This window comes from Centropristis striata, chromosome 15 (genome assembly GCF_030273125.1).
Source record: "Centropristis striata isolate RG_2023a ecotype Rhode Island chromosome 15, C.striata_1.0, whole genome shotgun sequence".
NCBI classification, from domain to species: domain Eukaryota; kingdom Metazoa; phylum Chordata; class Actinopteri; order Perciformes; family Serranidae; genus Centropristis; species Centropristis striata.
The window spans coordinates 27,955,156-27,976,454 of NC_081531.1; the positions used below are offsets into that span (position 1 = coordinate 27,955,156).

Consider the following 21,299-nt stretch of genomic DNA (forward strand, 5'->3'; position numbering starts at 1 on the left):
AACTTTGAATTTATGTACACTTTACAATGTTTTTGTATGAAAGCTGGCCTCTGTATTGTTGAATCCCCCTGAAGTTTTGTTGGTGTATTGTCTTGTATTGCACCATGTTGCTTTAATAAAGTTTCGCACAAAAAAAAACCCCAACTACGTACAAAACAACATAATTACAACTACTTATGGGAAAATATTCTAATCCTAGTCTCTTTTTTATTACTAATTACAATGATTAATTTTCTAGTCTAGTGTTTCCCAACAGGCAGTGTGTCGCCAACTATGGACAGCAGACAGGAAGTAAACATAAAACATTGCAGCGGAGCGGATGGAGCAGATTCAGTAGAATAACGAAGAGTTTTTTGTTTTAACATTAAAAATGGACCGCTTTTCATGGTCAAATGGGCTTTTGGAAATAAACGAAACTCTAGTGATCCAGCAGCGAGGCGTCAGACTGTATGACGGTGATGATAAGGTGTAGTAGTGTTTCCTCATAGCTAAGAGACAAAAACACAGCAGCTAAAACTTACACACAACAATGTTAATAAGATAACGAGATTGACGATAAGAGAGTGATATTGACGATAAGATAGTGATATTGACGGCGCTGACGAAGTTCAGGTACATTATAATAGCTTAAGGTAATGAAATATACGGAAAATAATCTCCTGTCATTGTACCAGGCTAAACTGGATCTTGGAGTTGCCTTGTTGAGCACCCATCGGTTGATCTGGAGGGACGTTAAAAATCATGTAAGTGGTTGTGTGAAAATTGCTGCGACTGATTCCTATTTTGGCACTTTGTGTGCTGACTGTCATGACTGTTGTGACCTGTAGGAATGCTGCATAGCCATGCCTCTGTCACAGATCATCTTCTTTGAGGAGCAGGCTGCAGGAATAGGAAAGAGGTGAGTCTCAGAAGGTAAAATATAGTGGTTGACTGATACAAGTTTATTAAGGCCGATGCCAATACAGATTATTTTGACATCAGTCTTAACCAATCCCCGATATGTGCTGCCGATTTTTTGGGGGCGATTCTTGAAGCCGATATTGCCTTTTCTCCCTCCAATTACATGATAAAAATGACACAATGATAACAAATGTTACACAAGTCTCAATTTAAACAAAAAAAGAAGCATTTATTAACAAAACCAACAAAACATATTAACAGTTGGATAGCGAACAATGTGTATGTTGTTCTAGGCCTGGAGGTGGTGGCGCCTCAGATGATCCACATATTTGATGTGTTTTTCTTTTTTCCGGTATCAGCAGCAGCTCACCAGAGAATGGCAGATGTTGCACCGAGCCTTGCCTGGTGTTGGCTCACTGAAATGGGCTAATTGATTGACGAAAGTACACACAAATCGGCCGATGCTGATACAAGTAAAAAATGCAAATATCGGCGATATATCGGTCTACTTCTAGTAAAAAAGCAAAGTAGGATTTCACTATTGCATTAAGATATGAGCAAACAATAATATTTTGTGGTCTTATAGCTAAATTTGTAGTTTGAACAAAAAATTATAAATTTCTCTTTATAGTGGTCCAATTAATAGGATTTTCTGGAGCATGCAACTTCATCTCATTGACTTTATCAGCAGTGGTTGGTGAAGTACTATGTGGATTTTCTTAAGTAAAACTGGAAATACCGTTGTCTAGAAATACTTGAGTACAACGTAATTAAAAACATTCAAGTGCGGGGTGTTCCCGGTGGCACACCTGGTAGAGCGCATACTATCCTTGTCCAGTCCTTGTAAGCGGGCAGCCCTGGGTTCGAATCCGGTTCGGAGCCCTTTCCCGCATGTCTTCTCCTCTGTCTCCTCCTTTCACTCTCAATATCTCTCCTGTCAATAAAGTTACAAAATGCCCAAAAAATATCTTTAAAAAAATCCACAAATATTATTAGCAAGATGTTCTAAAAGTCTTATTTTTTCCTGCTGTTGATAACAACAACATAAAAAAAATTAAAAAAAATTAACGATTGGCATCTTTTGTTCTGTAGTGCAAAAATAGTTATCCACCTGCACGCAACACCTGCCAACAAGGAGCCAGGTCCCTACCAACACAGCAAGTACTCCTTCATCAAGCTGTCCTTCAAAGAACATGGGCAGATTGAGGTAGTCCCACTTATTTACTATTTACTCCCGCTTAAATGGGAGATTTTGTTTGAATTTTTGGTGGGAGTTTTTAAGAGACCCTCTGTGTCACACATTGTGTCATTTGCATGCAGTTTCACAGGAGGCTAACAGAAGAAATGACTCAGAAGAGATGGGAGAATACCCCAGTCTCACAACCCATCTCCACAGGAACCAGTTCTAAAGTGAGGAGCCGAACACATGCTGCTGTTTTCCACAGTCTTTTATTCCTGTATTTTTTTAATTCATATGCCTGAAAATTATGCAACTTGTTTCTCAATCACCTGACTTTATCTGTGTCAGCCAAGCTGCTGTTCAGCCGTTTAATACGTGACATGGGAACATCACACCTCTTACTTTTAAAAAAAAATCCACAGGATGGCAGTGTTGTGTCTTTAACTTGAGGTTTAAAATAGTCAGAACTTCTGCTTCTGTTATGCTGCTATTATGATGCATATTGCTCAATTGGTAGACATGGGCATGAACACCAATTTCAATTATATTATTATTATTATCAAATATAGTATCCCACAGAAGGACTCACACAATGTAAAAATAAGCTTTTTGTAGGTTGTTCATGTATCTTCAAATGACATTACAATAATTTATTAACCTGTAAAATCATAGTCACGAAAATAAGGTATCTGCTGTAATAACAGTTAACCACAATTTGTTCCCTCCTCAATGTTTGTCTTTCCTTGTTCTTTGAGGCTTCTTTGAAATTGCCCGTGTGTTTCACTGACTATGAGTGTTTTTCTTTCCTTTGTGGTTATGTAGGCAGGAAGGACACGTGCCGTGGGGATTGTTGGCATTGAGAGGAAGATAGAAGAGAAGAGGAAAGAAACAGACAAAAACATTTCTGAGGTACTGTAAAGCAATAAATGCTGAAATCCTGAGAAATGTGTCTCCCCAAAGCTCCAAGCTGAAGTTTTGTATTTAGCCAAACTTTGCTGTAAATGACTCTGGACATACAAAAACAAATACAGCGTGGTTTAGTTGAAGACATTTCTGTGAATTTTTTCAGCTGTTTTTTTCCTGCCAAAAACTTGTCACCATTGGAATTTATTGTGACTGACGTGAATTCAAGCTGACCACAGCCACTGTGACACTCGTTAAGCAGCCATGAAGCTATGTGCTTATACAACCACTGTCGAACATACTGTATGTACTGTATGTCTTGGAAAAAAATATAATAACTGATAATAATAGACAGATTTAGCTTCATGAAACGACTGTGGGTTGATGGAGAATGTTGAGTTGTATTATCGGCCAGAGGAGCCAGTGGATTTGCTGTGGAATGATACTTAAATTATATCTGTAGCTGGGAAATGTTGTGGTTTATTTAATTGTGAACATATCTGAGCATTATAACCCATTAAGTCTCTTTTTTCAGGCCTTTGAGGACCTCAGTAAGCTGATGGTGAAGGTAAAGAACCCCCTCCTTTCCTACAGTTGTCGATTTATAACAGAATTATTGACCCTTTTAAAATCCTTTTACATTTTATCCATTAGCCTGTATGACTATTAAAAGATCAGAACCATGATTATCAAACTTGTGTAATGGGATCTACTCTGACTAACAGGCCAAAGAGATGGTGGAGTTGTCCAGATCTATAGCCAACAAGATCAAAGAAAAGCAGGGAGATATCACAGAAGACGAGGTAAGAACTTTATATATACTTTTGTTATTACATGATACTGCTACGCCATGTGATTTTAGAAAATTGTTTTTTTAATTTCCGTGCTTTTTATTAACAGTTATGTTCTGCTTTGTAGACAATACGGTTTAAGTCGTACCTACTGAGCATGGGTATTGCTAACCCTGTAACCAGAGAAACATATGGCTCAGGTACACATTACCATATGCAGCTGGCTAAGCAGCTGGGAGACATGCTGCAGGCCCCTTTAGAGGTAGGTGTCAATTGTTGTACGTCATGTGTTTTACATCTGCACAGCCTATTTTCAATCATCATCTTACTTTCTTTTCCACATTAATCTCTTTCTGATCCCTTTTCTCCCATTTGATCTCTTTAAATTCAAATTCTTTCAGTTGTTTTTAAGGCCTTAAATGCTTTAGCACCATCAAACCTCTCCGACGGCCTATCTGAGTATCTTCCAAACTGCTCAAACTTTCTTCTATGATCTTGCTTTAAATTTATCCCACCCTTTTCTAACATTATCGACATGATTTATTCTTGTTCTGTTTTTAATGCCTGTTATTGATCTGTTCTTGTAAAGCAGTTTGAGCTGCATTTTATGTTATGATAGGTGCTATATATTTAAAAAAAATGAAAATTATTATTATTATTCTGTTCTTCCACTTACTACTTTCTCAGGAGCGTGGTGGCATGATGGCGCTCACTGAGGTGTACTGTCTCGTCAACCGTGCTAGAGGAATGGAGGTAATGCTCACACAAATTGAGTGGGCACGACTCTGTACGTTCACCCTTGCTGTTTATTAGAGCTGCAATAATTAATCGAAACAATAATCAATTATTAAATTAATCGTCAACTATTTTGATAATCGAATAATTGGTTTGAGCAGTTTTTTAAAGACAATAAGTCCAAATTCTCTGATTTCAGCTTCTTCAATGTGAATATTTCTGGTTTCTTTGTTCCTTTATGACAATAAACTGAATATCTCTTTGGTTTGTGGACAAAACAAGAGATTTGAGGACGTCATCTTGCGGTTTGGGAAACACTGATTGATATTTTTCAATATTTTATTGACCAAATAACTAATCGATTAATCGTTTAAATAATCAATCGATAATGAAAATAATCCTTAGTTGCAGCCCTACTGTTTATGCATTCACACTACACACAAATATCTTTGGCATCACGTCAGAAACTGAGTGAGTTTTATTTCCACAGCTTTTATCGCCTGAAGATTTGCTAAACGCATGCAAGATGTTTGAGTCATTGAAGCTCCCTTTGAGGTGAGTTTGTATTGTTTAACGTATCTGTGCTCATACATTCATTTACGTAGATGAGACCAGGCTATGTGTTTATTAAAGGAATACAGGGCAGGGTTGGCGCCTGTTTCACAGAGGCCAGGCTCTTCCTGCCTGGCTTCCTGTTGTTGGAAGCATTGTCCAGCCCTCTGTGACTGTCATTTCCTGTCACTTCCCAGGGTTTCAAAAGAAACACTGACCTACCATGCTGGTCCGAGTACCCCCAACTTGGTTGCTGTTCTTTTGCTAGCTCCCTATTTTAGCTTCATAAAAGAGTATTCAGCATACATCTGTCTCTTTCTCTCACACACACACTCTTTCCTTCATCCATCTTGTCCATCTTTGTAGGCTACGTGTGTTTGACAGTGGTGTGATGGTGGTCCAGCTGCAGTCTCACAGCGAAGAGGAAATGATCGCCTCTGCACTGGACAATGTAAGCTTTACCATTACAAAGATTAGACTATCATTGTGACGGCCGTGCTTAGGGTCCACAGTCCTCACCCTTTAGTTAAAGGTTTTTATTAGGGCCAGGATTCAATTTAAAAAAAAATAAAAATCTAATTAATTAGAGGCTTTGTAATTAATTAATCGAAATTAATCGCATTTTAATCGCATATAAATATTTGACCTGAGAACAGTGAGAAGTAATTTTTTTCACATGGATTTTTAGTATACCATTGAATAATGACTGAATACATAAGCTTAAGCAACAAAAATATTGTTTATTTTTGTTCAAGTCCAACAGACCAGTGCAATTTTTGCCATTAAGTGTAGCAATAGCATATTTATAAATATAGTACATTTCAGAAATTCAGTTAGCCTATAGGTAGGTAGACCTTCTATAAACTATAATACTTTGTTTTTTTAAGTAAAACACAATCCACGCTAGCTACCACACTAGCCGCTAGCTGCTATATGTTTTGCATTGAGGTGATACTTCAGGCTCGATGTGCTGCGATTAAAATGTGTCAATTTTTTACACAAAAAGTCCCGGCCCTAGTTTTAATCTTTCCCTTTCTTATGTCATCATCTCCTCTACAGGTTTCAGACAAAGGCTCTTTGACAGCAGAGGAGTTTGCAAAGCTCTTGGGTCTCTCCGTTCTTCTGTCAAAAGAGCGGTAAGATACAGATGATGCAGTCCATATTTGTCTACTACAAGATACTGTTACAAAAAAGGTATTTTTGCTCTTCTTCATTTCGTTGTTTCCTCTTCTCTTTTCCCTCCTCTTCTCCAGGTTGTTGCTGGCTGAGAAGATGGGCCACCTGTGTAGAGATGACTCTGTTGAGGGTCTGAGATTCTACCCAAACCTCTTTTGACCTATTGACAGCCATTATTGTTCAGGGAAAAAAAGGAACTTCAACTGGGCTGCACTGTCTTTGCTGATAGACTGATGCACTGCCACTACATGTACATACTGGTGTACAGAATCAGAGTACCTGCTGTACTTTAAGCACCATATTGCACCAATCTAGTATGGTCATTTTTAATGGTTGGTGTTCTGCTTTTGGTAGATCCCTACAAATCCACTGTCGTCCACTATTTTCTATCTAGTATACTAATGCTAGACTCTGTCTTTAAAGTTTATCAAGGAGATACTTGCAAATACTGTACATGCAGCAAAGTGTTTACTAATAAATGGGTTTGGAAAATTTGACTTAATGGAATCCTTATTTTTATTATTATGAGTTTATAACTTGTTACAAGTAGTTTGGTTTATTATGAAAGCCCGCAGCCACAGGTATTTTTTTCCAGAGTAAAACATACATTTATGTAATAAATAATTAAGTAATGTCAAGCTGAACATGTTAAGAGAAACAGACAAAACCATCATCTTTCTTCTTCTTTTCATCTCAATCTTGATTATCATAATATGATTTTTGTCCCTTCTACAGTCAATTTGTCATTAACTGTAATAGCTTTTTGTCTAGAATACATTCAAGGAAAGGAAAATACAGGGCATGTTGTTATATATCATTATTTAGCCAATAGCCAGAGGTTATGTTGTGGAAATTCCAGTTGTGGCTGTTTTGAAGCCAAACTGAAAAGTAAGAAGCTTTTGAAATCTCATCACCATATCTACTCACAGTATATATAATATAGAGAGTAACGGCACAAGTGGTAATGAATGCGTGAGATACGAGTCATATTGTAATAAATCCCACCTGGTCTAAGTAGGTTCATGTCTAAACTTTATACTTTCTGCTTGGAGCGCTACCACTCAACTTTTATTTTTAATCTCTGTGCGTCCCTGTAGGGCTTCTTACACACAGGATAGAGCACTTCTTTGTTCCCATTGTGAGCTGAGCTGAGCAGTAAAGGGTGTTTCATCTTCAGAAGCTTCCTGTTTTCTGCCGACTCTCTTTGGAGGAAAACTGAAGGTCTGCAGAGCCCTACAGCTGATTAGATTGCCATGTGGTTCACTTATTGACACATACATAAACTCAGTAGTTTTCATTGAACCCTGATAGCAGAGCAAAGGTCTGGTCATAATAATTAGAGATGCATACCAGACGTTGAACTTTTGGTGAACATTTTTCTGCACTAAATAGGTCCTGTTCTTGCATGCTGAGATGGATTTACCCACGGTGCATTGTAAGTTAATCCATATCCTGAATGACTGAGTGTCTTCTGCTCATGATTTCTTTCATCAGTGGATTATAGACGAATGATTTATAAGTCATCTTATTTGGGGGTTAGGTAATTTGATTGTGTAGATGAATAGTTCTGCTGTTTACTATCCTGAGTGCATTATGGCCTATACAATGTTTATTTTGTTACCCTGTCTCCTGCCAACTGGGATGCACAATGCTATCCAGTCTAAATTTCCATGACTACATCATGAGTTTCTCTTTAGATGTAACCTTTTTTATAACGACACGCTTCATGTGTGCCAGCCTCTTAAAGCAATTGATTATAGCTCGATATGCTGTAATGAACCCATGTAGGGGCCTGTTGTTCAACTGGTAACAATTGCTTGACTTATTCCTATTATACAGTATAGATGAAAGGATGTGTGCTTTTGTATTATATAGAGCTATTTACCTGGAGTAAAATTAATCTAAATTAACCTGATTATTAGAAGTGCTGCATGGGCACCTCTGTAGGCCACTTGAGAACCAGTATTGGAAACAAATATGTAACAATTTGATCACAGACAGAGGTGGAAGAAGTATTTAGATCCATTACTTCAGTAAAAGTACTAATACACACTGCAGAATTACTCCACTACAAGTTAAAGACCTGCATTTAAAACTTATTTAACACCAAAATGTATCAAATATAAAAATACTTACTATGAAGAATGCCCCCACTCAGATTGTTTTATATTCTAAGAAATATCTTGGATTATTATTATTGATGTGTGTATGTAAGCAGATTTTTACTGTTGTCAAGGTATGGTTACTTTTGTCTACTTAATATACTGTTATGTAGTTTCATTTTAAGGGTAATTTTGAATTGATCATGTTAAACCTAAAGGTAACTAGTAATTCAAGCTTTAATAACTAAATCTAGTGGAGTACAAAAGTACAATATTTGCCTCTAAAATGTAATAGAGTAGAAGTATAAAGCTACATCAAATGGAAAGTAAAGTTCAAGAACATCAAAACTGTACACTACTTGAGTAAATTTACTCAGTTACATCCCACCACCACTGTTCACAGAAGTCAATATATATATATATTTAATTTTGCATGTCAATGCTCCCATGCAAGAGAAGGAGGATAATTCATCAAAACTCAGCTTAACATTTTTTCTGTTCAATATCTTTGAGTTTTTCATATAACAAGAACAACAAAAAATATAATATAAATACAAAAGATACAAATACAAATATAAATTAATCGGCTGGAGAAACATGGATGGAATGTTATGTCATGTGTTACAAAAAATAAAGCCGTACATTTTCTGTTCCTTCGCATATATACAGCATGTCATCATGAGTAGCCAAATATACATTACACAATCCAGCATAGACAGCCACAAAAACAAACAAACAGAGCTGTCTCAGACAAAAACAACCATAACAACAAGAACCACAGGAGGTAGGCCATATCATACATAGATAAAAATAAATTAAAAAAAAAAGAAATCATATATGATACATAGAGATAAGAATGGGGGGAGTCCCCCTAAAGACAGCATCCAGTTCTGCTTACCACCACAGCAGCATCATCAAATACATAATAACTCAAGCAACCCAATATATGTTGATCCATACTGTATTATCTCACTTATGGTCCAACAGGCCCTTCATCACTATGGCAGTTAGTCTCGTACCAATATAAGTCAGGAATGGGGACCAGATTCTATAGAAAGCATCAGTCATACATCTGGACCTATATATTAAGTGTTCCATGGGTCACATATCAAAAATAACTTTATGCCATCCAGTTATTGTGGGGGGTTTACAGTCTTTCCACTTCAGCGATATGTTCTTCCTTGCACAAAATGTGAGAATAGAGAAGAGTCTTTTGGAATGTGCACTTTTAAGTTGTGTGTCTGACGGTCCAAACAGTAGACACAACAGGTCTTCTTTGGGTTTAATGTCAAAAATTAGTTGTGGTCGGCTTTCTCTTTCCTCATCTGGATCCTCGGTGCCTTGCCATATGTGCTGTGTGTGAGTCTGAGTGTATGTTTGTGTGTGTGCGTGCGTGTCTATGTGGGTGTGTTTATGTGTAGGCTACATACAGATGTGTTTGTGGGGATGGGAGGGGTGGGTTTTGTCATTTTTATTGTCTGTTTTTATTCTTATATTTTGTAAAGCACTTTGTGTTGCATTTATATATATGAAAAGTGCTATATAAATAAAGTTTGATTTGATTTAAACTGGGGGGTTATCTGTAAACGGTGAAGAAGTCTTAATTGGGCTTCTCCTGCCCTGAGCTTAACATTTTTTGAGAACAGGATATACAACTGTTAAAGGAGTTTGATGGGGGAAAATATGTTAAGGTCAGGGTCCTTTAAAGTTTTGATGACATAATTATTTGTTTGCTTGGTTGTTTACGACTGGGTCACAACACGTTGTCTTTTCTGTACCTGTAGGGTTTTTGGAGGAAACAAACAGCGACTGGTACATAATATTCAGACCGCCTGCTGGTGACCGTGAAGTGACTGAGCGGATCTCTCTCACGCGCTCTCAGCACCGGCGCGCGCCGTCGGAGAAGTGACTAGTGTGGTGTGTGACGGTCGCCCCGACGACTATCACTGCAGTTATTAGCTGCTTATCGCTGTCAAGACATGTATCACCGGCACGTGGAGGGACGGTTGATGTCGGTTGCTGTGTTGGAACATTTGAAAGGATTAATGTGCTGATTCAACATGAAATGTGAGTAAAACTGCTTTTTTTTCCCACCTAAAAACATTGACTGTTATCACCACTATTGGCGAAAGGCGTGTCAAACTTTTGGCCCAAGCACTAAAACACATGCATACAATTGTTTATATCAAATTATAGTGTCTTTCAGCCTTCCTGATGCCTAACAACACATAGGCTACAGTTAAGTTTAGTATAAAGGAGATAAAAATGTGGTTGGGAGTTGACTCTGTTGGCCTATTTAACTCTTAGAATACATATAAGGCAAACTTGTCGAAGTGATTCGCGTACAGTGGCCTAATGTTTTGATTTGTACTAATTACAACCTTATCTAACTAGTAATAATTGTATTACTGTAATTGAAAATCTATCGGAGTCCATTTCCGCCAGTAAAAGGAGAAAAAATAAGATGACGTCTCAAAATAATGACTCAAATTAAGGAGTCAGTAGCCTCAAAAATAATGTCAAACTTACAAAAGATGCTAACTCATTTTTGAGATACAAAGTCATTATTTTGTGATTCATTCATGAGAGTCATTTTTAGGTATTAAGTCATTATTTTGTGATACTGTAAGCTATTATTTAAAAAAAAAGTTACCAAGTACTTCTTATTTAATAATATAAATGAAATACATCAATAAATATTACCTGTATAAATAAATAAATAAATAAATAAAATATTTTGAGACACTTAGTCATTTTTAGAAACTAAAAGTCATTATGTTAAGAGGAATCATTAGTTACCACGTATTTTTTTATATACTAAGTCATGCTTAGTATTTTTTAAATATATATGTACAGTCATAATTTTAAGATTCTAAATTGTTATTTCAAGATTTTTTGCCCCTAGTCCAGGGATTTTTTTCAGAGGAAGTCAGCAGTCTATTGAGTGTATAGGGGAAACAGCAGAAAAACAATCAACAAGAATTTGGCTCTGCCTCATAAATATTTGTTATGGGCAACTACTACACAGCAGCTACCCATTGTGACGATGGAAGGAAGAGGAAGACGCCACTGTAAATCCAGAGAACTCATGGTCACAGCCGTGCTCATTCCTTCCTGTTTTTCATACCCCAGATCTGTGCACTACATCTTGAATACCTTCTGCACTCTAATGACCCCCACATACACAATTGGTTGATGCCTTCTTGTGGATTCTTTGGGGTTTTTTTTGTTTGTTTTATGATTTCTCCTCTGATTTGCAGAGGTCAGGGATGGTGGAAGAGGACAATCATGTGGTGAAGGAGAAAACAGAGGCACAGACATCGGAATGCCACAGGCTGTCTCACTTCTGCCCTTCCTGCTGGCACTCATGGGATATGGTGAGTGTCTTAATCCTTATAAGATCACTACATGTTTGAAAGGATCATCAGCTTTTAATTCATCCGATTAATCAAACACAAGGAGGAAAAAGCAGAGGAATGAAGGTGGAAATGCAGGGCCAGCCTCTTCCTCTTCCACACCCTCTCTCCTTTGTGAGGGTGTGAGGTATGCACAACAGGATTTACTACACAACACAAAAGCTCTTGAAATAATAAGCTACTCAGAGGTACGGTTCAGCTGTTAACTGCTTTCTGCTTATCTTAATGTGCGTATGAAATATGCTGCGTACACTAATGCCAATTAAGTGCTTATTTGGATCCACAATGCTTAAAACTGAGCTTATAATTTAGATATATTGAGAAAATTCCATAATTTCTGGCTTTGTGGTCATTATAATTGAATTTGACATGGGGAATAGGCCTTCACATAATCCATGTTGGACAATTCTGCATAGGATTTTTTTGTATCATGAATCATGATGCATAATTATATTGTCGAAAGTGACACTACACAGCAATTAAGTCACATTCCTCCCAGATTGAGTCCTTAAAAATTGTGTTTAAAAAAAACTACTGTTCCCATTTAACTTCACTTTCTTAAACTCCAAACACTAATTAGACAACTTAACCAAAAATATTCCACTCATATTCCATATCCAACCTATCAATTCTAGAAAATGTCTTGTCATGGATCACAACAGTTAACTGAACCAGAAACACACTTTATGAAGGCCGTAACATACAGCATCACATCAAGAAAACTGATTTTATAGCCTACATAGCGGACATATTCCGACATGTTTAAAATAGTATTTCTCTTTGCCCTATCTCACTTCTGTGCATCCTCTCCCTGTAGCTTTTGCAGGGCTCAATATCTGGCCCTCCTTCCACGTTGCCCTTAGCAATGCCAGTGTATTTGTGGACTTCAGCACAAAATCCAATAGCAGCACCATCCGCAACACGAGCCTCTCTCTGGTCAACATGGAAACCAACACCACCCTTCTCACCAGGACTCTCCCCAACAACCAATCGGCTGGCAGGGTGGAGTTCAACTGCTCCTGCTTTCTGTATGCAGGAACTTTCCGGTTCCTGCTGAGGCAGACCAGCATCTCTGCCATTTCTAATGCTAATGCCACACCAGGCAGTAGCACAGAGAGCACTACCTGGTGGTGGAGTTCAGAACTGCAGGTGCAGTGGCCCACCTTTCACATCGCTGTTCACAGGGCCGGAAACCATTCAGCATCTTTTCAGGCAAGACAAACAAGATCTCAAATTTTACACACCAAGTCTGACAAGAATGATTCATATATCTCTTCTGTCTCTCTCCAGATTGGGATTTCCACCAATGACCACTTTCAGGCATGCTCCGGCAACATTGATTCTGCTCTCTTCCTGGAAGTCAGCTTCATGGAGTACAATCAGATAGGGCGAAACAGCATTGACAAGATCCAGGCCCGCACACGACACCCTATCAAACCCCTCCGTTCCCAGAGTGTCGAGCTGTCCTGCGCTTTCCCCTTCACAGATAGAGACTTCATACGGGTGGCTCTACGCTCTCCTCATGTTGCACAGGATGTGAAGAGCTCTGGACCGCTCTACCTGTCCCGGATCTTCCCCTATAAGTTGCTGGTGGAAAACACCAATGCCTACAGGAGTGGTTGTGAAGGGACTATGACTGTTAAACTCATAACACCACCTTGTGCCCACATCAATGGGAAAGTATTGCTGTATAAGGATACAAGTGGTGGAAGAGGGGTTGCTGTTACCTCTGGGATGGAAGCAGGCGGATCAGCACTAATGGGGTTTGGACCAGAGGAGCCCTCCTCACCCCTGTTGGCCTTTAACTGGCTGACGCAGGGAGAGAATGAGACAGAATTCAACTGCTCTGTGTTTTACCCAGGGAGGAACAAGTACTGCTTTCGCTTTGTTTTCAACTTCAGTCGCTCCCCTAGTCCTGCATCGACCTGTTTGGTGGTTTACAAGAGTGCAGGTGAGGTTTAATTTATATTCGGCTACTCCAAATAATACATTTACACTGGCATTTTCAGTGGGAAAATCTGTCAGCTATTCACTGCTAGTCACTAGTTAAGGAATGGCTTTTTCATCTAAGACATTTTGACTTGGCACAGTTGGAAAAGCACAGGTGATAAAATGAAAATGAATGATGGCTGAATTCTTCTGAGCTGCTTTGGTTTCCGGTTCCTGGTATTGTGTCTGCTGCTGGCTCATGGTCACACTGTCATTCCATGTGTATAAATAGCAATATCCTGTTACATTATATCATGAAAAAAGATGACAGCTTCATAAGATGATTATTATGCAGTAAAGACAACTTTAAGAAGATGTCATATCATACTGAAGTGCCAATCTCAGCATATAACCAACATACAAATTACACAGCTGAATTGTGTAGAAGAAATTATAATACTCAATACCAAAAAACGGTCATATTCTGATTGTAGACAGTGGCTGTGTCCTCGCTTTGTCTATTTTGGAGTTAAAGCATTAACTAGTTGATGTCATGTGATTAATGGTTGAGTTTTAGTAACATGTCATAGGATCCAATCAATATGTTATACTGTTGTACTGTTGTTCGTTTTCTACTGGCTTTTTATTCCCTGTTTCATTCCCCATTAATTTGACATTTAAAACACAGTACTAAGGCTTGTTTACTTACTAATTTATCTGCAATTCAATCCATTTTTCTGCAGAGTCATGGGGCCCTTGGCTGCCGTGGAGTGTGTGTAGTGTGAGCTGTGGAGAGGGAGTGAGGGAAAGAGTGCGTAAGTGTCTGCTGCCCTCAGGTGTGGGAGGGATGCAGTGCACCGGCATGGTGAAGGAACAGTCTGTCTGCTCACTGGAGGACTGTGTCGGTCAGTGTATTCCTTATCTCCAATTTTTTTTCTCCTGCCCTTAAATTTTGTACAGAATTTAATTTTGACCTATTTCCTCATCTTTCTATAAAAAAACTTGAAGAATATCTCGAAGCATACTTCACATATCAACACAAGTGTCTCCCTTTCTTCCTAGTTTTTCCTGCTCCTTCTCCCTCCCTCCCTACTGTGGCTATGGGCGTTGCACCCCTAGGTGGTAACGTGGTGGTGGTGGCTGGTATCTCCCTGTGCCTCGCTGTGATTCTGGCTACTGTTGTGGTTACTTTGTGGAGAAAGCTTTGCAGGACTCCTCAGTGCAGCTCTGTCCGCAGAGGCTCCATGCATTCCCCGGGAGGACGTAAACTCTCCGATGAGGCATCAATTTGTGGCCACAGCCTCCAAAGACCCAGCCTTTCTGATGGCCATGGCCCTTCGGGGGGCATGGGTGTTGGTGTAGCCCAGAAAGACAGGCCTTCCCTGGGCAGTCAGCCTCTCTCACAGACCCTGGTGATGCCTCTCTCACAGGACCCAGAGAGGTTGTCACCCACAGGTCAGAAGATGTTGCCACCAATATTTGGGTATGTTTGTTTTCTTTCATCACACATAGAATATTATTGTCAATCTGTCACTCCTGTCTTGGAGGTAACAATATAATTGTCTCTAGGTACCGATTGGCTCAGCAGCAGTTGAAAGAAATGAAAAAGAAGGGATTAAAGGAGGCCACACAGCTGTACCATGTCTCTTCAAGCCCAGTCAATGACACCGTGGAGACATCTGCTTCACCCACAAATTCCCCCATTCCTACACCAACTGGATTCACTCATCCAACACTCCCTTTGGGCCTCCAGGACGACGCTAACCACAACCATTTTCGCATTGCAGCTCCCTTTCCTGAGCCTCCGTTGCAGACTTCTAGGGTGACACCAGACAGACTGAGTCCCAGAGGCGTGGAGCTGGTCTTAGGTCCTTCTGCTCATGCCAGTGGGGGCAGCTCAAAATGGCGCGACCGCACTGCAGACTGGGTGGAGATGGTAGAGAAGAGTGGGCTGGCAGGTCTCAGAGGAGGAGGAGATGCTGGGATGGGAAACTCCTATCATAAGAATCCAAATTTCCGCCGGACCTCCAGTTTTAATGACACCAAAGCACAACCTCTATCCTCTGAACGCTCCAGGCAGTTCAGAGAAAGGAGCATGACCCAGGTCATCTTTCCAGCTCTGTTTATGTGTTCATATTGCAGGTTATATGTGTGTAGTTCTGTTTAAACCTCTTTAATTAACATAGATCAAATGTCCTTTCCAGGTGGGATCTCGGACCCTTCCTGAAGGAAGTTGTTGGAATAAAGGGGGATGGGAGAGGCCACCATACAGCTCTTACCCCATTCCAGAGCACGGGGCCCCAGACTGGGCTAAATCCAGACTCCAGAGAAATGACCAGAGGAGGCCCTGGATAGAGACAGCTGCTCCTTGTCACAACAATGAACTCAAGCACACAGGAACCAACACAAACAGCATCTCCGCATCTGAGAATCATGCTAAAGCAGACCTCAGTGGAACTGGGGAACGGCAAAGGAGTGGTGGGACAGGAGGAGGAGAGGGAGTCTCGGGCATCGGGGGTCCATTTGTGGGACCCGCCAGCCTGAGTGTGGATCGGGCAGAGCGTGCCGAGCTGAACTGGAACCGTCGCGGCCCATCACCTATCCAGAGGAACATCCTGGCCCGCAAATTAAAGGAGGCTCAGTCGTGCTCTGGGGTCAAGGGACGGCAGCGCAGCTCCACCTTTAGTGTGTCGTCCTCGGAGCAGAGGAAGGGGCGATGCCGCTCCCTGCCAATGTCTGGAGGCTACAGCAGCAGCAGTGGCTCGCCCTACAGGCTGAGCGAGGCAGAGCAAAGGATGTTGGACCTGGATCTGTCCTCATGTTTAGGGGAAGAGGAGTAGAGCTTTGTTGTACTACAAAGGAGGAATTGCCATTTGCATTAGTATGTATTCCTAACCTCAATCCTCTCTGCTTTTTGTGAATCTTAACATAAACAGACATATCAGTGAAGATTGTATTGTATGTTTAAGTTTGAGGAAAGCAAAACATGTATTTTTTTAAATCTGAAAATATATTTAAGTTTTTGTTTTGCAAAACAACCTACTGCATTTTTTTTATTGGAATTGTTTTAAGATCTCAAATTTGATAAATATGAGAGTCAACATATTTTTGTATTCAGATAGTCTCTGGAGGTTTCTTTGTATACCTGCTACTGGTACAGTATTTACCATGGTAAGTCATATTTTACATGGCCTTTTACATGGAAAAAAATATTAGACCATTATTTTCTTCAATTTCTTGTTCATTTTAATGCCTGGTACAACTAAAGGTATATTTGTTCGGACAAATATAACAATAACAAAAAAAATAGCTCATAAGAGTTTAATTTAAGAGCGGATATCTAGACATTTTCATCATTTTCTTGTTAATGATTTTATTATTATCAAGAAAACCAAGCTATTTTTGTTGTTATCATTATATTTGTCCAAACAAATGTACCTTTAGTTGTACCAGGAATTAAATGAACAATAAAACAAGGGTGGTGTAATATTTTTTCCATGACTGAATGTCTGTATGCACTCATGAACACAAACTTATCAGTGACAGTATTCAAAACACCACAGAAGACATGTTAGTCATTCTACGCTGCTGTTTTTATCAAAAATGTGCTATACTGAGAACCCCTCTCACTATGATGTAATTTTCAGTTCGGGATAGTTCTTGGGATTGTGTGACATAGGCAATGTCAATTATTTTTTCATATATTTTCTGCAGAATAGTAAGTGCAAGTAAATAAGTCAAATGTGAGACACTGGGGCTGAGATGCTGTTTGTTTTATTGTTTGAGTAATATCATACACTTCATAGAAAGTAGTGTTTACTGGAAAATACAAGATACTCTACTATTAACATTTGATAATGGGTTCAAATGATGAAACAAAGGAAGAAGTTCCAATACAAAGATTTTAAACATGACATCAGTCTTTGCACTCGTTTTTTTTTTCATTCAGAATCACACAAGGGAATTTAAAGTCGGATGCTTTTAATTTTCCCCTGCTCCACTGCCCGCGATGTCCAAGAAAACCAGCGGCCGCACCTTCATGGTGGTGTGTCGAAGGGAATACCAAAGGCCCTTCCAGGTCCCCCACACCACACCATTATCATGCTGGCCCTTGTACTTCCCATTACGGTAGAACTTCCCATTTAGGTTGGCTGCATGACATCTGTAGTACACAATGTCAAGGATGTTACATTTTGCAAAAGACATGTAATGGAACTTTTACTTGAACTCTGCTACAATGGAAAAAATGCACTTTAAATAAGGCTGTGTCCATACTTTTATCAGTATCAAACTGCAAAAAAGTGTTGTCTAAAGACAAGATAAAAACACTAAATCTGAGGGAAATGATCTTGCTGCATTGACAGATAATTTCACTTGACACGATTTCTTAAATTAAGATGATTAAATCTAGAAATAAGCATGTTGAATGCTTAAAATAAGAAATTAACTCTTAAAACAAGATAAATTAAAGCTGCAAGCAGCGATGAACTGGCCCGAGCAGAGTGCACTGCAAATTATTTGTTTCTTACCAAGATAGAAAAGCTTTATTATAACTTTGTTATTATTTATTATTGATTTAGAAGTGTTCGATAATTTATCTTGTTATAAGAGTTAATTTCTTATTTTAAGCGTTCAACATGCTTATTTCTAGATTTAACAATCTTAATTAAAGAAATCTTGTCAAGTGAAATTATCTGTCTAGCCAGCAAGATCATTTCCCTCAGATTTAGTGTTTTTATCTTCTTTTAGACACACCTTTTTTACAGTGCAGTCAGGCAAACAGGCAAAACAAAACCTGGGGCCGAAAGTGTTTTTCTCCCAATTCTTTTTTTTCATTCAGAATGAAGATAACAGACACAGCTACAGATACACACTTTGATTAATGCGCAATGTCTCACCTGTTGAACCACCAACCTGCCTTATTCTCCTGAGCACAGCTGCCCTGGATGTAGCGGTCATTGTCCTGTCAATGACCATCACCATCATTAGTGTTATCAACATCATGTTGTCAATAATCTTACAGTTTTAGCATCATATGCTTCGAGTGGTAAAAAGTGACTAACCTGATCTCTGGTGCTGAACTGCATGCCGCTGAGGCAAGCAGACCACTGCTCCACCATCCCTCCACCACCAGTCAGAGCATCTCCAGCCTGCCCACTATACTGGCCATACTGGAGCCGATACTTATCCTGGAGTAGGCATTACAGCAAGGCATGTTTGGTCAGAATCGCAATCACTTGTGAGACCAAATACAGAACAGTAAAAAAATGTCTTACTGCCTCATCAGTGATCCTGAAGTTCTCATAAAATGCATAACTTTTCTTTCCATCCCAGTCCATTAGATCTATCTTCACCAGGTTCTTACCTTTAGGGAAAAGAAATATTGGCAAAAGTCAGGAAAAAGCAGCCACCCAGACTGAACATTACAGGAAAAACTATTTCAAAAATAAAATTCTGGAAAGGAAATTCTGGTATTTTTATTAATACCTTCTGAGAGTAGTGAATACATGTGCTCATTCCCCAACCAGAACTCATCATTCCACAGTTTGAAGTCACCAAATCCATCTCTGTAGTCCACCCAGTCTCTAAAATAAGAATCAGGCAGATATTTTACCTCTTATGAAGCATCTGTGAAAGCTCTATCAACACCTACACTGTAATCTAATACTTGGCTTTGTAAGGATTTTGCGACTAATAATTTTCCCACATACGGTGTGTGGGCTAGTTTCTCTGCTTAAATACCTGTTGAAGTCAACTTTTCCATGCCGGCGTTTCTGAAAAACTGTCCATCCGCCTCCATCCTCCATGTCACAGTAAGCCAAAAACGGCTCCTGTTGTAACTTGGGTCTGATGCGATAGAAACCGCTTGGTGGTCTCAGTCTGTCAAACAGCTCAGAACAGTCTACAAAGACAGCATTGAAAAGGCCATAAAGATTGTTGATTATCATCCTTGCCATTGTAACTCATAACATACTTCTGTGATGCATATAAAACACCAAAATAAGTCTTTAATGCACTGTAGGTTCTGTATTTTGCACATCCCAAACTGTACATATGCTTAAAATGAACTCAAACATCAATATGATATTATGTGAGCTTTTCTTACCTTTGTCATGGACAATTAAGTTGCCTGCAGGTGGAAGTGGTTTAATCAGCGCCACATCAGAGCTGGCAGATGTCCCACTGCTGTTGTGGTTTACTTCAGGGGCTGACTCAGTTTCAGGTTTAGTATTAGACGCATCAGGTTGAAGTGGCCGGAAGTATTTGTGCATTTGCAAGTACTCAATCTGCCAAGTCCCGATCAAGAGTTTATTCTCCAGTTTCCTTATGCTGCGCTTGAGAGCTACAATCTCTGGTCCGCATGGCTCCACTGCCTTAAATGAAGAAAATCAATCTCAAGTTTTACATGACATTTTATACACTTTATTAGTACTGTGCTGGTACCTAGAATCCAGCAAAATATTCCCCAGGCATTAATAAAACAGATTTTTATTAATGTGGACGCTCTGGACTTTCTAGGAATGACAGTTCTTTAAAAGTCCTGGCTGTAATTTATGCTTTTTGAATCATACATTTCCCATTTTCAAATAACAATACAAAGACATTGATCCTGAAGCCATTAAAGAGTAGAATCAGCTACATACTGTCAACGGTGACACCAGAGCCAACAACAGCAACCACAGCATGACTTTTAGGAGGAAGTCTCTTGCTGCAATATCACTCTGAAATAATAAACACAATATGTATTAAAGATGAAATAATAAACAGATAATAGAATTCTTAAAACGTTCAAAATCTCTGCAACACCAGCCTACCTTCATTTCACAATGCCTCCTCTTGTTTTGTCCAGGTTCAGTGTTCTTTTCCTCTAAAAATGTGTCAGTATTATTTATAGGCTGGGTCGGTTCTGCATGGTCCACATTAGAGGATCCAGACTAAGCCAACCTTGCCAAACACTGGACTCGAGCAAGTCTGACGTTACTGAAGAAGTATTGTCCTTCTTATTCCTAATAATTTTTTTATGTTTTTTTATGTTCCAACATTGTCTGCCCAATGACAATAGCGTCAATAAATTTGACACTTGACACAAAGAGTGCAAATGCAAAATCAATCCAGGATGTGCCTTTGCAATAAAGGAACAGCAACCAAGTGTACAAGAAAACCTGTCAGTCATTTGCAGATGCAGCAAATGATTTACAATGTTTTGAGAACAAATGGGTTAAAATGTAGCTATGATGGTGATTTTTGGTGTCACCAGGCTTCCCAGTCAGTATATATAATATTGCCACTACAAGTGTTAAAACCTGTTAAGCTGGTGTGGTCTTAAATTTCTTGAAATACATAATTTTATCCACAAAATAGCCAAAAGCAGTATGAGATTCACAATGTTCTGAAACAATTTCACTTTATGTGTGCTGTAGGTATGGCTTCCCCTTGTGTTAGTTTGTGGTCAGTAGGAAAAAAAACAAAAACAAATAAAATCTATATTTTTCTTTATATGATACATATAAGAAAGTGGAAATATTTGTTGTGTGTGCATTTTTACTATGTCATTTTTAATATATTTTTAAAATCTGTTATAATAATAGATTATTTGTTTTATGCACTTTGAAAA

The 21,299-nt window shown here is 39.0% G+C and overlaps 3 protein-coding genes across 3 annotated transcripts; 2 read left to right on the top strand and 1 right to left on the bottom strand.

Annotated features, from left to right (window-relative positions):
• Window positions 1–297: 297 nt before the first annotated feature.
• Window positions 298–6,728, top strand: vps36 (vacuolar protein sorting 36 homolog). The gene is made up of 14 exons (XM_059351620.1): window positions 298–466; window positions 675–743; window positions 828–898; window positions 1,993–2,107; window positions 2,221–2,310; window positions 2,903–2,989; window positions 3,519–3,551; window positions 3,709–3,786; window positions 3,902–4,036; window positions 4,462–4,527; window positions 5,000–5,064; window positions 5,428–5,512; window positions 6,121–6,197; window positions 6,315–6,728. Exons 1-14 carry the CDS (start codon window positions 371–373, stop codon window positions 6,394–6,396), a joined length of 1,149 nt encoding a protein of 382 aa, XP_059207603.1. The 5' UTR covers window positions 298–370; the 3' UTR covers window positions 6,397–6,728.
• Window positions 6,729–10,130: 3,402 nt separating this feature from the next.
• Window positions 10,131–17,409, top strand: LOC131986109 (thrombospondin type-1 domain-containing protein 1). The gene is made up of 8 exons (XM_059350904.1): window positions 10,131–10,406; window positions 11,600–11,716; window positions 12,573–12,967; window positions 13,046–13,706; window positions 14,428–14,589; window positions 14,747–15,167; window positions 15,254–15,788; window positions 15,889–17,409. The coding sequence occupies exons 2-8, from the start codon at window positions 11,665–11,667 to the stop codon at window positions 16,522–16,524; spliced, it is 2,862 nt and encodes a 953-aa protein (XP_059206887.1). The 5' UTR covers window positions 10,131–10,406; window positions 11,600–11,664; the 3' UTR covers window positions 16,525–17,409.
• fgl1b (fibrinogen like 1B) lies at window positions 17,409–20,704 on the bottom strand. Its single transcript, XM_059350905.1, has 9 exons — window positions 20,500–20,704; window positions 20,329–20,406; window positions 19,791–20,058; window positions 19,427–19,586; window positions 19,172–19,269; window positions 18,961–19,049; window positions 18,748–18,873; window positions 18,583–18,647; window positions 17,409–17,846 (listed from the first exon to the last, which is right to left on the bottom strand). The coding sequence occupies exons 1-9, from the start codon at window positions 20,503–20,505 to the stop codon at window positions 17,666–17,668; spliced, it is 1,071 nt and encodes a 356-aa protein (XP_059206888.1). The 5' UTR covers window positions 20,506–20,704; the 3' UTR covers window positions 17,409–17,665.
• Between the last annotated feature and the right edge of the window lie 595 nt (window positions 20,705–21,299).